Source organism: Rutilus rutilus (assembly GCF_951802725.1).
Source record: "Rutilus rutilus genome assembly, chromosome: 2".
Taxonomy (NCBI): domain Eukaryota; kingdom Metazoa; phylum Chordata; class Actinopteri; order Cypriniformes; family Leuciscidae; genus Rutilus; species Rutilus rutilus.
The window spans coordinates 36,091,650-36,109,720 of record NC_140210.1 but is presented as its reverse complement, the minus strand read 5'-3'; the positions used below and the strand labels follow the sequence as shown (position 1 = coordinate 36,109,720).

The 18,071-nt window shown below is 37.5% G+C and overlaps 1 protein-coding gene across 1 annotated transcript in view; it reads left to right on the top strand.

The window, feature by feature from the left end:
* The window catches only part of ctnna2 (catenin (cadherin-associated protein), alpha 2), a 505,838-nt gene that overhangs the window by 408,643 nt on the left and 79,124 nt on the right, over positions 1 to 18,071 (top strand). The window contains exon 9 of the mRNA XM_084395004.1: positions 9,712 to 9,864. Within this exon, the coding sequence (XP_084251130.1) occupies positions 9,712 to 9,864 (153 nt within the window). The remainder of the gene's footprint in view (positions 1 to 9,711; positions 9,865 to 18,071) is intronic.

Below are 18,071 nucleotides of genomic sequence, written 5' to 3'. Positions count from 1 at the left end.
TATTGCAGAGGACCGTGGTTGATTTTCGTATTGCCCTGTGTTGTATTACATTTGCACTGTGTAGATTCAGCATGTATTTACAAATTGCTTTTTTATTAGACAGACAGACATGATATGTGGATGGATGGATGGATGGATGGATGGATGGATGGATGGATGGATGGGTGGGTGGATGGATGGATGGATGGATGGATGGATGGATGGATGGATGGGTGGGTGGGTGGGTGGGTGGGAGGATGTATGGATGGATCATCTCATTTGATGACTAGTACGGGATTGTGTGTGTAAATAACAACTGATTAGAAAATAATAAATCTGTATGAGGTGTGAATATTGTTCATGTAGTTATAGCATGACCTGCAAGGACTTGTTTATGAAATTCACAGGCAATCTAAAAAAAAAGGTTCACTGTAGACAGATGTGAAAATTGTTGTAAACTTTCTTTGATCTAATTTGAGTTTAGACAAATCGAATCCAAGAGAAAGACAGTAATGCTCATACTGCTTTGCATACATGCATAAGCAGGTATTTATGCAATACAGGCATGCATAGAATAACCGTGCAACTTCAGCCCTGCAGTGAGCGCTCTGACTAATGCATTAGCATCGCTATCAGATCCCGCATTTAGTGCCGCAGAACAGATTAGACTAGTTCATATATACAGTTGAGATTAACCTCAAAAGTGTCTTCCATTGCCTTTAACCTGAGCACTTATATTTCCTTCCACATTGTGCAGAGGTCAACTGGTGATTCCCACTCTATCTTTTTCATTCATTTATTTTCTTTTTATTAATGGGATGATGTAGTGGTTCTGGGCTGGTAACCAAAAAGTTACTAGTTGGAACACTGCAACAGGCGATCCTTGAACTATCACCATTCCACCCTTGAGCAAGACACTAAGGTTGCTCCAAGGGGACTGTCTCTGTAATGAGTGTACTTTAAGCACTTTGGATAAAAGCATCTGTTTCCTGACAGAAAAGTACTATAGTTCAACTATGGTGCTGTGATGGTCCCATTTATCAGACACTTTTATCCAAAGTGACTTAGAGCAAACTTATTACAGGGATAGTCTCCCTGGAGCAGCCTGGTGTCAGGAGCCTTGCTCAAGTGTACAATGATGACAACTTATGGCTCAGTTCCTGAGGAGTTTGAACCACCAAACTTGCACTTTCTGCAGGGGAATGAGATTTAGAGTGGGTAGGGGAGACGAAAATGGACATTGTGATGTCAGTCTTCAAAAATGTTCCAGACACATTACCTAATTAAGCCTAGGATGGATGGATGGATGGATGGATGGATGGATGGATGGATGGATGGATGGATGGATGGATGGACGGATGGTGGATTATATTTGTTTCAGACATCTGTCTTACATTTTTTTAGAGGTAAAAATAAAAATAAGCACACATACATATACCTGTTTGAAATGATCATACTGAAACTATAGCAAATTATAGCCTATATGAGAGTTTGGATTCATCTTTAATATCAGCCAACAGCAATGAGTTGTGGGGGTTCTGGCGTTCCCTACATAGATGAAGTGTGAACAAACTGCAGGATAAAGATCATATACCAGTACTAGAGGTAAAGTAAAAAAAAAAAAAAGTAAAACATTATTTGACTAGTTATTGCATTAGGTCAATATTGCATTTGAATGAACACATATTAGTGCTTCAAATATGATAAATGTTTTAATCTGGATATTTTTTATTATTTTAATTTACGATTTGTAGACATTTTCTCTTCATTTGTTTCAAGATAGAAAATAGAACAAAAACCTATAACTACACATACTAAGTGCTGTATGACTACTTTATATTTTCTTTGCCTTCATTGTACATGACGAGAAAGAAGAAAAGAAAGAAATCGTGTCAGAGGGTGTTTCTTTGAGCTAGTGGACCTCCTACCAGAATAATTCTGCAGTCATAGGGCCAGTCCTGGAACTAAACCCAGCATTTGTCAGACCTCTCCCCCAGAGGTGCACCTCTCAGATGCTGCCGAGTGCTCGAGCTCCCATAATGCTCTGCCACCGTGAAATACTGAAAGAGAGAAAAATACAGAATAAAAAAATAAAACAAGAATAACAGCACGTAAAAACCATCTTCCGGCTGTTTAGAAACTACATGAATAATACTGGAGGTGTGAGAACGTACCGTGCTGAACTTATACTCTTAATTATCTGTTTTTATGCAATTATCAGTCTCCACACACATCCCTTTACACCACTTTGAGGTATGTGTCACTTGTCATCACAGTCCTAATAAATGTGTCTGTCAAGTCCTCCCTCCCAGCTCTCTGTTGACGGATAGCTTACTCCAGGATGCTCCTCTAGTGCACAACACTTCTCTGAACATATGCTTAAGCAAGCTCTCTCTCTCTCTCTCTCTCTCTTTCAGTTTCTCTAAGTGGAGATCCATTTTGCTAATAGAAACAATTGAGCTCCTGCAATATACAGTATATGCTTAAAAAAAAGAAAGAAAAAAAAGAAAGAAATCGGTTTCCTGTAGTTGCACAAAGCTTTCAGATTTTTCTTATTATTTTCTCCGTGTGAATGAGTGTAATTATTGCTATTGGCACATGGCTTGTTTTTGTGACCTTGTGAGAGTGTTGGCACTGACTGCTATTCTGACTGTGTCTTGTTTCTGCAGCCGCTTTGACTTCTTTGGAACTGTTTAGCTGACAGCTACTCTTAATCTACATCTAAGAAATTCTCCCAGAGACAGACACACAGACAGAAGCTCATAAATCTCGCCTGTTCTCAAACTAAAACCGATTTTCAAAGTGGAGCTCAGTTTTAACACTTCCAAATCAGCTTTACATTTCCCACATTTATGAAATTCTTGAGCAGAAATTGTTTGAACTTTAAACAATCACTCTGAGTGATGTCTGCAGTCTGGAGAGTTTGGGTTCACTCAGCGCTCTGAACTGTCAGGCTACTACGGTACAATATGGCAGTCATTTCTTGAAATATAAAGGGGATTGCTTATGCACAACATGTACTGTTGTATGCATGCTTTGAGATTTTATGTGTCATCCTATGCAATTCCCAGGCATTCACAGAAGCATCTTAACACTGACATGTGCATGCAGTAAGCTCAGTTTTGGGTACTTTATATTTATATATTTATTATGTGCTGTATTTAGTTTGAGCATAACATGACATTAAAAAACTTTGGACTGAGCCTGTTACAAATCTGGCATTGAAAATGTGTATTGTACTCAGAAGCCATTCTGCTGAAATGTTTTAAACCGCTATTTCAGAATCCCACATTATATATACTACCATTCAAAATTGGCATTAATTGGGAAGATGTTTTATTGTTTTTAAAAGAGGTATCATATGTTCACCAAGGCTTTTAAAAAATGAAATAAAAAAAAAAAAAAAAAAAAAAAAAAACTAATATCGTGAAAAATTATTGTAATATAAAATAAACGTTTTATATTTAAATAAGTCTTTAAGTATACTTCATAAGTCATTATAATATGCTGATTTGGTGCCCAAGAAACGTTTCTTATTATTATCAATGTTGAAAACCATTACATTAACATTATAAAAGTCTTTACTATCAGCTTTGATCAATTTAATACATCATTGCTAAATAAAATAATTAATTTACATGTATGAATTTGGCAAAAAATTCTGTTTATCAGTTAATGTATTCCCTGGGAATCAAACCCATGACATTGGCATCATTCTCTATTCTCCTTGAGATACAGGAATGCTCTTGAATTTCTAACTCAAAACATTTTAACTGTAAAGTGTGTTTACATGGACCATACTAATATGTGAATAATCAGACTGACAGCTGATCAGAATGTTAAATGAAGTTATGTCGTAAATAACTGTAAATGAACTGAATAATCAAATCCAATAATTGAACTTTTGAATTGGACTGTTTTTACAATTACGATCATAAATAGTACATTGTAGAGCAATTATTTTTCCCAGGCCTTGGTGACAGAGAATGCATCGCTTGTTTCATAATCTGTAAAATTTAGTGTTGCATTTTAAGCATGGTCTATATGCACATAATACCATGTCGATCTATTTACAAACTCTTTTATGAAGCATAGATTGCAAATCCATTAAAATAATCATTAATGTGCAGTGTCATATACTTGCACATTACATTTTAATGTGGGAAGGACAATGAATTTAGCCAAATATTCGCTTTAGTTGAAGGTTTATTTGAAGTTTAGGTTAAAGCAATGTTTTTTTTTCTCACAATAATTGTCAGACCCCTGCAGTACCACCACAGACCCCCTGTTGAAGACCCCTGGGCTAAAAATGAAAAATAATGATATTTTCTTAGCATTGCATCAGCAGTTGGATTGAATTGATTCATACTGACACAAATCTGTGCATGTAGTGAATGTCACACAGACAGACACAGAAAGCAAGAGCCCCAGAGAGACGCCACTCCCAGTTTTTGCTTATAAAAAAAAAAGCCCTGCATTGCAGCGCAGTCAAGGCTGAAGTCAGTGGGCAATACATTAATGCAGGCAGTGGGACTCAAACTGAAAGTACGGGGCTCTTACTTGCCGATAAAGTCCTCAGTGGTCCCTCACCGATCAGGGTACATTGGTACCTCAGTCTGTCATAGTGGAGTATGATAACAACAGCAGCTGATAAACCCCTGTGCACACCTCCTCACATCGGCTCTCATTAACAGTCTAGAAACACCTTCCCACAAGCCTGTCTTCTTCTTATTTCTATTTCAAGAAATTGGCAATTGTCACACTGCCACAGCGTCCGTAGATGTGTGTATTGACTCCAGTGTTACGTGATTCTATATCAGAGATGAGACCTCTTTTGTTATGTGAACAATGTTATGTGGAATGTGTTATGTAAGGAACTGCTCTTAATTTCTCAGTACCCCCATTAGAGTTGCTATTCTTAAAATGTGTTGTAGCTTGCATTACATGTTCCATTTCAGTGAACTAAAAACATTTAAAACCTAGAGTTAATGTCCAGCATTGATTATTGTTTTGATGGAGTATTGTACTTTGTGTCATTTAATTATACAGACATATTAGATGGATGGATGGATGGATGGATAGCAAGCACATGTGGATGGACTGTACCTTTCAGTTTGGCCTGGAGTAAAAACATTCACATCAATGCTAAAGCTTTAACCTAAATGTCATCCCTCCAGATCAAGAAAATCATTTCTCAGGCTTTCTCCACTCTACCCAAAGACCTCTGCGGTGATCACTGAAGGAGAGGGGGCTTTGCTATCAGATTCATTTACAGACATGACAGGAAGATTAAACAGCACATCTCCGCTTGCTCTGTTTCTTTCTCTCCATCCCATTTCCTTTCCAGATGTCATTGTTAATACTATAGAAGTTGTCACTTTATTCTGATTTGTATTGGCTGCCTTTTCTGCTAATCAGGCACAGAAGCATGTTTATCCTGTGATTGCCCTTGACATTTTAGTAAAAAATTTTGAGCTCTTGAACCCAAAGCTTCTGCCGCTACCTGCAGAGAATTCACATTTTAAGACTGAAAGGCAAACCACTCATCGTTTGTTTTTGATAATTGTATTTAGTCATTTTCCGTGATTGTAAATATTGAAATGTCTTGGTCTCTCAGTCGTGACACAGAAACAATACCAATGAAGTTTTTCAGAAATTGGTGGGAATAATTCAACAGCATAATGAACTGCTCTTGTTTTCTCGGATTAAGAAGTAAAACATCTGTCGGCTTTGTTCTGAGCCTTACACTGAGTAGATTATAGAAAGATCACTGAATTTCATTGCTGCTTTGCCTTTCTATCTCTGTGACATCTGTTTTCATGTTGTAGCAGGTGGTTAATCCTTAAAAATACTCTTTCCTGTTTGTTAGCGAAATTTGCAAACAAAGCTAATCTCATTTCTTAATCTCCCCCATTTGCGACAATAAAAGTTACATCCCCCGGCTTGGCTAAGTGCATGCTTTCTTCCTTATTTTGTCTTTGTTACCTTCTGAATTTGACTTGATTGAGTTTGCTATGCTGATTTTTACCGGTGCTTCAGAGCCATTTGGATGAAGAGAATAAAGGAATAGAGAGAAATTGGGAAGAGAGGCAGAAAGACAGAAAGGGGAAGATGACAGGTAGGATCACAAGATTTACATTTTTTCAGTCTCTCAGAGCAATTTAAAGCAAAGCACTTCCTCTCCTCAGTGTTTCCCATTTTTGGCATGCTGTTTTTGTAGTCTGTGAGAAGTCGGCGGCGCACTCCTTTCGTCAAGCTTTTTTTTTTCAATTTAGTCCTGAGATTACATGACTATAACTTCACTTCCCTCTTTGAAAAAGACATTACACATGAGGGGCTTCACCGTGGACTAGGCCTACTTGTTGTCTGGCCAATGCTTAACGCTAGGGGAACATTTTAAAAGCTTTTGCGAGTGTTGGAAAAACGTGTTTTGATTTAACATGTTGGAATAACATGCAGTATATTAAATAAAGCTTTAAAGATCTGCAACCTGAAAATGAGATTTCCCCAGTAAACAGAAATTAATCTCACTGGCATAATGATGATAAGATGCAAACGGAACTGACCCTAAAATGCCATGGTCGATGTCAAAGGAAATTAATTATGGCTTAAATAATCTTAATATAAAAAGCAGAGACGGATGAATTGCTCTCAAGCTCCGTGAGAACTGAAAAATTAATTTTAAGAAGGGGTGGGGGGACTGAAATGCAGTCAGGCTGAGTCCCAGTTTAACATTATTAATATATTCAAGTACTAGTACGGTAGTGTTCTTCTTTTTCATGTAGTCCTTTTTTTTTACACACAAAATGACTCATGTTCACTCTAGGACATCTCTAGTTTTTTAGTGCATGTCTTTATTCAGTATAACCAGAAAAATTATACTTTTTGGTCACTTTTTTTTTTCAATTTCATTTTCCCTGGGGTTGCACCCCAACCATTAGGAAGACAAGCACACATCCTTTACCAGAGGTTATTAGAGACAGAGCGCCAAGGTTCATTAAAACATTTCAATTAAATCATCGGCACACAGGGAGAAGGATCATTACCTACGAAGTGTGCTCTGTTTTCTGAATTTCATGCTCAGGTGGCCAAGAACTCCACCACTGAGTGCTGCACATTGATTGAAAAGATGACGTCCTCATGCTTGGCTCTGGTTTCATTGCCTGTTCCACATCCCAGCGTGGCCTTAAACCTCCTTCCATGCAAGCGAGAAGGGCCATATTTTACATTGTAGTGGCAGTTATTGAGTTATTCAAGGTTTCCCACAACAAAAAACATGTTGCATAGAAACCGTCCTACATTCGATCTTATGATAATATCTCAAATGTGCATGTGTGATTCAAAGAACGAACGTACAAAAAAAAAAAAAAAAAAAATATTGTGTATGCCTCTCTTCCAGATGTGAAATCTATAAATCACAAATGATCTTGAAATCGTGTGCAGCTGAATGTTTCAGATCTCCACCTTGTAATTGACCCCTATTTAGTATCATTAACATATAAAAGAGCACCAGTCAACATCCGAATCCTTTACTTGAGAACGGCGAGCTGAAAGAAATGTTTGGATTTTCAAATACCTGCTGTACACCGACTCTCTGCCACAAGAAAAAGTACATAAGTCTGCTTGGATCCTGATGTGGCGCTAAGCACTTTTCCACGTCAAAGACCATTTTTATCATTTGGATTTTAGCATACTAAGTTCAAATCTGTGCATATGCACGTTTGATAAATGAGGCCCCAGTTTAGTACTTAACAAAAAAAAAAAAAAAAAAAAAGAAAGAAAAGCGATTCAGTGTGGTTCTAACGATAAAGTATATTTACAATCTGTTCATACAATTTAAAGCTAAAAATGATTTAAAAAATTTGTATTAATTAAAACTAAATCTATAAAATGATCCCATGATGGGAACCAATAAAAGGTTCTATGAAGTGTCTGATATACAACCCTTTAAGGTTCTGTTTGCAATCAAATTAATCATAGCTTTTGATTAGTGCATTTCTACATTGATTGGATAAAATAAAACCATGCATATGAAAATGAACCCAGCCAAGCTGATTAGTGAAAAGGTGTTGATGTGGAAACGAGATCATAACCATGATTATTACAGTTTTTGCAGATTTATTAAGATTATTAGACTGAGAAAGAGTAAGGAAAATCCTGATTTCAGTGACATGTCCCCTTTAAGGGCGGCTCAAGTTCTGACTGGCCAACTTTCTTGCCAGTGATGGATTATGCGATGCCTTTAGCCATACTTCATCATTACTGTCTTCCCACCATTGCCTAGCACAGGGTTTTTAATTGGTTAAGATATGTGCGCGCCTCACTGAATGATAATTATTGCTTGTTAGGAGTTTCCCATCAACCATTAGAGGACATGTGTCGTGGGAATCTACCCCATTAGAATAGCCCACAATGTTGTTGGTTTTGTTCTTGTTTTTTTTTTTTTTTTTTACTGTGAATGATGCTGATGTGTGCTTCTGCTAAACTAAAATCATCCAAAGTCACAATGATATAAAAATTGACCATTCTTATTTTTTATGGAATATTTCAATATTTATTATAAATGATTTATCCATGTACATCTTTTTTTTTTTTTTTTTTTTTTTTAATGCATGTGCCCTCATAATCTTTAATCAAAGTAACTTCCCCTCCCTCTTGCAGCAACATCTCTTCTCCTCTCTGATGATACGTTTACTGGCGTGAGGGCGGGACAACCTGATCACAGCAATAGCAAACCACAACCGTCAAATCAGTTCCTGATGGACAAAAGTCCCATTTTTCTCATATATACATCACAAAAGACTATTGTACCTTCTGTTTTATGCCAACTTTAAGTAATACTGATTGTATAGCTTTATACCTATAAAGAGGGGGCAGTCATGGCCAAATGTTAGAGAGTCAGACTGGTAACCCGAAGGTTGCAGGTTTGATTCTGAATACCGGCAGGAAATGAATGAGATGCCCTTGAGCAAGGCACCTAACCCCCAATGGCTGCCCACTGCTCCGTGTGTGTGTGTCACAGTTTGCAGTATGTTCACTAGTCACTACTCCTAATTTGTGTACACTAACTTGGATGGGCTAAATACAGCGGAAAAATTTAGTATGGGTTACCATACTTGGCCTTCACATGTAAGAACATATTGTTCATTATTACATGTCTGGTTTCAAGAGATACAGTATTAAGCTTTTCTCTTACCTTGAGGCAAAATATGTGCCTGTGTGTTTTAGGTTGATGTGATACTGGTTTATGCTTAGGGCTAGTGACCATTAACTAGCCATGTGATTTCAGCATTTCCCCCCTAAGCAAGGCATTTAACCTTTAAGTTGCTTGCTATTCCTTCCTTGTCTGTATAATTTGCACTTACTCTCTCTTGCTATGCCAAAACATTGCTAAAATGCTAAAATTACTTGCAGGGGAAAACTGTCATTAAGATGGATGTCATTGGTAGATTTTTCAAGGTATTACAGACCCTCTTGAAGCATCTCAAGGATCAAGTGTTGACATATCAGTGCATTGGAGCTAATTCCCCTATAAATGTGCCTTCTGTTCAATTCCGCTGTGCTCCATCTAGCTGTTTTTAACACAAGATCACACTTAAGCGCTCCATTAGAAAATGTGTTAAACCTTTAGTTTACCGCTTGTAAATGCCCTATAGTAGGAGCTCCAAGTACAAGTTTAAGTATTGTGAAGGACAGCAGCTGATCCCAACTCTTTCTGTCTCTTTTCTCTAGCTAAGGAAGGCTGTTATGGACCACATATCTGACTCTTTCCTGGAAACCAACGTGCCTCTGCTGGTGCTGATAGAGGCGGCCAAGAGCGGTAACGAGAAAGAGGTTAAGGAGTACGCGCAGGTCTTCCGTGAACATGCCAACAAGCTGGTGGAGGTGAGTAACACATAACAACCCCTCACTCAACTCCCTCATCTCATTCAGCCCGAGCGGATGATTCTTATCTGGGGCACCACAGGCCACTATCAGTCAGAGCACGAGGTGGCCTTTAGGAAGTCATCTGCCAAGCCAAGGCAATTTAATCCTGGAATATGGTGCAGTGGAGCTCAATTCTGTAATGACAAATTTATGTTTGATAACATGGATCCGGATCACAGAGTGGGAATGACACCAGGGAATGGCTTTAACATTTTTTTTTTTTTTCTATTTAATATCTCTCGTGACTCGACTTAAAAGATGCGGTTCATTCCCATTGTCGAAAAGCAATATGGTGACTGAGGGAAAATGGCTGAATAGGAAAGAGACACTTATCTAAAAGGTGATGTTAGAGGTTGGTATGTCAAAAATGCAAAAGGGCATATAGCGTACACTGAACAGAACTTTTCGAAAGCATTAGAGGGTCACTTCTGAGTAAAACTGATACATCCTGATGTGTTCTCACACTTACTTTTGCACACACTAGCATTGACTTTCGCATACTAGCTAGTGTGGGTGCACACTCTATTTCATAGATTATCCATGCAGTCCAATCACCACAATTTTATTCCATAAACTTAAACAAAAGCTCAAAAAAAAAAAAAAAAAAAACCCTGTGAGTGACATCTAGATGATTGCTTTCCAAAAGAAGAGCTTAAGGAGAAATCTGCTTTTGACTTTGGAACACTGGATTCAGCACTCAATTTTGAGCATGGTATCAATAATGTAACCAGTCTGACAGAGCAATTCCCAGTGCTTTTAGACAGATGGGAGAAGTTTTAAGATCAAATTCCAAAATATATTTACTATTAATGTGCTTGAATTGGATTTCAAAATAGACATTTTATCACATGCATTTACATTCAAATGTTTTCTAAAAGAGTTATTATTGTGATGTTGTGTGTGTTCTGGTAGATAACTTGTTGGGCCTTGAGGGTCCTAGAGCAGCATTAGCCTATTTATCTGACCTATTGGAACACTGATGTTAAAGGTTGACACATTTAGTTCACAGATATTTTATGGCAATTATGATAACTATGTAATGTATATAATTCTGGTAAAAATTCGTAACATTTTGGTTTAATGACAAAAGTAATTTCTGATGAGATTACTACATTTTGGTAGCAAATATTTCGGTCATATAGCCTATATCTAAGTATTTTTATCAGGGAACTGGTTTAAAGTTATTCCATAATAAAGTTTGTGGTCGGTAAGTTTAAAAAAAAAAAAAAATGTTTTTGAAGATCTATTATGCTCGCCACAAAAATACAATACGAATATTATTTTATATATAAATTTTAAACAGCTGTTTTCAATTTTAATATATTTAAAAATGTAATTGAGCTTTGCCTGTGATGGAAAAGCTGAAGTTTCAGCATCATTACTCCAGTCTTCAGTGTCATATGATTATTCAGAAATCATCCTAATATTCTGAATCGGTGCTCAAGAAAGTTTTTTTTTTTTTTTTTTTTTTTTTTTACCAAACCAAAAATCTTTTTTTCAGGATTCTTTGATGAAAAGAAATTTCAAAAGAACAGTATTTATCTGAAATAGCTTTCTTTCTTTTTTTTTTTGGGGAACAATAAAAAAGTCTTTGTCATCCCGTTTGATCAATTTAATGAAAGTATTCTTTCAACAACAACAACAAAAGAAAAACTTTTGAATGGTAGTGTGTCTTTTCTCTTTGAGGACGTCCCCAAAATGAGTTTTGTCAGATGTAACTACATTCCGGGGACATTTTTTGCAAATTTGTCCCCAAAGCATAGACGGGTTAGGAACACACACACACATCGAGTTGACCTGAAGGGAGTGCCATTCCCTGACTTCATCAAATAAAATGTTCCCGCACTGGTTTGATCTCAGAATAAAGGACAGCCGAGCGGCTCAATTCTGTTTCTCCAGCTGATCAATAGTCACTGTTTCTTGCCGGGGTCAAGGAGCCTGATGAAATAGAGGTCACGTGCCACAGCTCTACCCTGATGCAATCTCTCTCTCTCTCTCTCTCTCTCTCTCTCTCTCTCTCTCTCTCTCTCTCTCTCTCTCTCTCTCTCTCTCTCTCTCTCTCTCTCTCTCTCTCTCTCTCTCTCTCTCTATCAATAACAACAGCAATGAGGACATGCATATGAATATTGATTATATTTCATTCAGATAGCAATAATCTTGGGAAATGTTACAACAATTTCATCCTCTAATCTAGTAAATGCAAATATGATGAAGGCCTGATCTCTTTTGAGAGCCATTATGACATTCACTTAATGGTACATGCTTTGCAGACTACAAATGACTCCACTAGTGTCTGGTTCTATTGTGTATACATTCGTGTAATGCATTGCATTATAAAATAACTGCCAATTTAAAAGGTTATTAAATTATTTGTAGCACAGCTGAGATGTGAGTTATTAATGTGAACCTGTTGACACACTTTTTTTTTTCTTTTTTTTTTTTTCGTCTTGCTATCTTTCTGTCTCTCTCTGTCACTCGCAGACACATGAGATGGCACACAAAAACATCCCACACACAACTGTCAATGGGGAAATAGGTGTAAACTTTGTTGTTTCAAGCACTGTGACTCAATGACCGGTTCATCTCTTCCAATGAAAAATCGTATTTTATTTCCCCCATATTTACATGCATTTACTGATTCTGCTGACTTAAGATCATCCTCCCTTTAGCAGTTCATGTCTGCTTGGGTTACACTGTTGTGTTTTATAGCCAGCTTTAGCAAAGGTTAATAAAAATGTGTTTGGCTTGGAAGGTAAAGCATGTTATTTATTTTTCTTATTTTAACATATGTTCCTATCCCAGTTTAATGTGCAGAGAGAACTTAAAGGGATAGTTCAACCGTCATGTTTTTCCAAAGCTGTATGCTTTTCTTTCTGTGGAACACAAAATAAGATATTTTGAAAATGAAAAGTCAATGGCCTCCGGTGCTCTTTTGGACATTGAATTTCATTATATGGACAAAAACATTTGAAATATTGTTCAAAATGACTTTTGTGCTCCACAAAATAAAGAAGTGCATACAGATTTGGAATGACATGAGGGCGAGTAAACAATAAATGGCTTTTTGAGTTAACTGTCCACTTAAGCTATTTGTTGGCCATTCGTGGAGCAAAAAAAGGACAAACTGTGATTGTGTGGTGCTTTTAACTTTGCAGTTTGTTTCAGTTTTGTTTCTTGAGGTAAACATGAAGCAATGTTTGCATCCCATTTTACTTCCATTATCCGATATATTGAAATGGGCTATTGAATTTTAGGGCTGGAACCATGTTTTATTCATTTACGGATTTACAGTAAATACAATAATAATCTTAGCCTTTAGAAAAAAAGATAATAAAGACAACGACAAAGATAACTTTTTGTATTAATTCTGCACAATAAGACATGGTGCGTACATGCATTGAAAAAAGTAAATTGGTTAATTTTGATTTCATGTTTAATTTTTAATGCTCTCATTTAATGTTTCAGTAGAAAAGAGAAAGATTCATAAAAGATCAAAACATCAGTCAATTCACAGTGTTGTTCAGAACTGTGCCATGGCTTCAGATTTTTCACAGAGTGACCCTTATACTTAAAAGCAATCTAAAACAAAATCTGCACATATAATAATGTGTGAATTTACCCTTTCAATGGAAAACAAGTTAAATGTCAATGCTGCCATTCACTGGCACCCCTTCGGGTTAGTCTTAAACCCTAAAGGTCACAGGTCACGATCAATACTCTTATGTGACTGTGGCACATTATCATTGAACAGTTGCTAAGTTACATGATATTTTTATCACATAGTTTGTGTTCAGGATGGAAAAATTGTCATTTAGTGTGAGCAATGGAAATAGTTTCCTATCTTTCCTATCTGCCTCCTCCTGACACAAAGTGAAATGCCTTAAAAATTACCTGATGTATTCTTTTTTTTTTTTTTTTTTTGGCCATGAAAAAGGAGTGAAAGAGAATGAGAGAAAGAAAGAAAGAAAGAGATAGTTTTCCAAGCCCAAGGCAATGCTGCCACAGCTAGCAGACCTTATGTGCGGGTATAGAGAAATATTTATGATGTGGGTATGGTGACCTTAATTAGCAGAGATTGCATTAGAGAATGGACTTGTGTTAATAAAACGAGGGGACTGGGATTTCGCTCTCTCATTTCCCACTCCCTCTCTGTCTTACCACCTGTGACATCACAGCACGAGGGACTAAAATCATCTCTCTTACTGACAAGGGACGATTAGCGGTAAGCACTGGAAAGCTGAGCAAGAATTCCTGCTAGCGGTAGCCTTTTACACTGACTCAATATAAAAAAATGTCTTCTTAATCCAAACATCACATTCTCGTAAGGAAATGTCACTCTAGCAACTAGCAACTAGCTCCTGATGCTCAACTCTTGTGCTGCATGTTAAATGTAACTGTGGTGCCATGTTTAACTTCTTTCTGAAGCCATCATACCTTCCCCTGATTCTCAAATCTCATTCGCAGTTAGCACTCATCCAAACGGTAAAAACTTGAAGCCATAAGATTGACGTCAGCAATGTCAAAAGCAATTGTTTCTAGAATATTGTTGACCTTATTCATCTTTTTTAATTTGATTTGTGAAGAGGAAGATTGTCTGCCAATAAGGACCTAAATACAGTTTCGAAAGTTGGTTTATTGATTTTTGTAATTTATCGTGACTGCACATTTACTATATCTGCCTGTCCCAAACAACATATTCACCCTATGTATTGCATTATTCACACAAGTGATAATATCCAAAGATTGACAATATTCTGGGAATTTCCGAACATAATTGAGAATGTCACCAATATATGATTACTGTAGCCATTATAAGAAAGAAACACAAAGCGGGTCTCAGATTAATGATGGAGGCCAATTTTTCCTTGTCTGGCAGACAGTGGATTGTAATAAAAGTCTGTTTTTCAGCTGTCCCTCGTCACAAGAGGATTCATGCATCATCAAGAAGCCGTAATCTGACTTTTACACATTGTTTAATTGATGCCCTTCCCATAAGTCTCTTGCGCTTATTAACAGTCCCTTCACCATGCCTTAACTGTGCTGATCAAAACATTCACATGCTTTTGTTCATTGAAACATGGGTTACAGAGAGTCCCATTCAAGCTGAGATGAAGAATGCATTTCTGCTTTATAGAGGTAAGAAAGGCTGATGGAAAAGCAAAGATCTCAAGAACATCATAGTCCATCACGATTCAAATAGTGGAGCGACTTTGGTCCATCATTCTGGCTCATGGCTGCCAGCACAAAATCAGAATTGTTCTATATCCTTGAGCCTTTTCTCTAAAGTTTCCACAACAAACTTGTTTTCTTGCTTTGCTCAAGAAAACTTGCTTGCTTTTCTTTCTCTGTAAACTCGCATCCTGATCTCACACTGTGTTCATTTTCAGTCAGTCACTTCCTGTCCTTTTTTGAGGATGGTACACGTTTTTCCGCCTCCCATGTTCTTCAGCAATTGCGGGTTTTGATGCACATTCTATTGACTAATACAATGATGTCTACTGGGATGATGGCAGCCGAATTGTTCGGTTACCATATTAAGCGCATTAGCAAGATACTTAACCTCCAGGTGCTCTGCAAATAATAATAATAATAATAATTTGTTACATTTATACAGCACTTTTCTAAGTACTCAAAGCGCTTTACATAGAAGGGGGAATCTCCTCAACCACCACCAATGTGCAGCATCCACCTGGATGATGCGACGGCAGCCATATTGCGCCAGAACGCCCACCACACACCAGCTTACTGGTGGAGAGGAGACAGTGATGAAGCCAATCAGTATATGGGGATGATTACGAGGGCCATGATGGACAGAGACCAAGGGGCAAATTTGGCCAGGATGCCGGGGTTAATCCCCTACTCTTTTTCGAAGGACAAATGTTCCGTAAGTTGCAGGTTACATCACTCCCAGTGAGTTTTTAGTGTTGTGTATCGTCACAAGTCTATTTGTATCTTCATAATACAGAAAAAGAATACCTGGTGAGCAGTCCTGACCTGCATCTGTGTGCACTTGATTCTCCATAACCTACTTTTTCAGCTAGCTGGCTCACTAGGGATCCTATCCTATAGAGAAAGAGCTTTCAGCCAGTGCTTCAAAAGGTCTCTGCGCTCAGGTGTCGGGAACAAAACTCCCCAACGTCGTCCCCTGAGGACGACTTCACACACAGTTGTGCTTTTCCTCATTAATTTGACATCTCAACAATCCCTTGTTTTATCTGTTATCTGTTTGTATTCCTTCCCATGATAACATTTTATCCTCCTCTAAAGTTTTTGTTTGCATACATTTGAATATTATCTTTCATGGATCACTCCTTTTATGTCCCGCTTTGTGTTTTCTTTGTGCCATCTTTTGTTCTTAATTTTGTGTTTGCATTTTTCATTACTATCCGAATGCATCATTACTATTTTCTTGTTTTGATACCCATATCTCTGTGGAGAATTCCTTGCTTTTTATGTTCATTATAAAAGGAGCTTTAGAACTGAATTCTTGCAGCTGTATGCGTCTTCTATTCTATGCATCTGAAATGTGATGTATATTTATCAGAGGTGCCAAGAGGCAGTGCTAACTAACAAAGAGCTGCTCAGATTCAAATGTGCCATGCAATTTCTTAGAGTCATGATTGTTCAGACATTGAGTTTTGTAAAAAGTGCTTTGTTCCAATTAGTGCCTTAATGACTTTGATAATCCTTTGCATATGTAATGCGTATTCATTTAATTAAAACAAATTAATTGAAATTCGATTAATGTAAAACATAGCAGTTTTAAATTATGAGTGGAATAGATTATTTACTAGTATCTTAGAAAAAGATCGTCAGACAGAAGAAAAAAACAACTGGTAATAGAAATTCACTTTTTTATTTACAGGCATGCATTGTGGCCATTTCTTAAGACTGTAGGGTCAGTTATTGAGGTTTATTGATTTTTCTGTAGGTGTGTGTGTATAGGTTTGGAGTATGTTATGTTTTTCTCCTTGAGGAAGAAAATGAACTTCAGGTAGTTTGGCCTTCTTGCCCTTGAGTGCTGAAGGAGCCTTAATAATGTCCCAACTTTTCCCGGCTGAACTTTCCTGAATTCATGCATCTATTAACCCAGTAAGTGTCCAAATATTAAAATCAACCTAATTTTAGAGACTTTTTGTTTCATGGAATGAAGGACCATTGTCTTCTGTTTTTTTTGAGTCACCTTACCAACGTAGCTCAGGTCTTTTCGGGTCACCCTAATCTGGAGCTGCTCTCCTTCCTTTATATTCAGGGCAAACAGTACCCGTATCTCTTGTAGAGTGTGACTTTAAGTGCCACTCCGGTTCATGAAGTCGCATAGACTAGAATTTAAAGCACTGACCTTCCTGGTGAGATGAAGGGTGAAAAGTTGCCTTCTCTAATGATTATGCAGAATCAATATCGACCTGAATGTTACCAATATTGAATCGGCCTTCAGGCCTTCATGATTCCAAACGCACTGCTGCAGGCAGTAAATATTATTCCGCAGGAAGGGGGGCCATGCTGCATTAAATGGTGTGCTGAACACGATAGATGGCTATTGGAACAAGTCTATTTGTGGTGACCCAGACCTTTGGACTGGCATAATCCCTTATCAAGCAGAGTTATTGGCCTCTGAGGAAATCTAACGCAGAGGCGTCTCCACATTTGGGAAGAGCTCCGGACAGATAGATCAGCCTTTCTCTCCCTCACCTTTTCCCTGGGAGGCATTACTTTAAGATTTCTCCCTCTTCATGGACCATTTATCATCACATACGCCCACATCATGGTGTTGTACACCTGTACTGCAAGGCTGCCCGACATCCCCTTTCAACTTACAAAACTTTATTTTTAATGTCAAACAATGAAAAGTATATGTACTCAATTTAATGAATGAGTGTTAAAAGTTTACAATTTGCAAATGCTGAATGTGACATATTTCAGTATGACAATGGACAACATTGCCTTAAGCAAACTGCCACAGTCATGACTGATTTTACTTGCGCTAATATATATCTAAAGGTGATTAAGACATGGACAGGCGGGAGCAAATCAATTGCTTGATTGGATCGTTGGATAATTTGCGGTTAGAGTTACAAGGAGTCATTTTATGAGCCACTTTATAGCAGGTATCAATTGAAGCCATAGCGTTATTAGCAGGTCAATGCTGTTTAAAGTGTCAATAC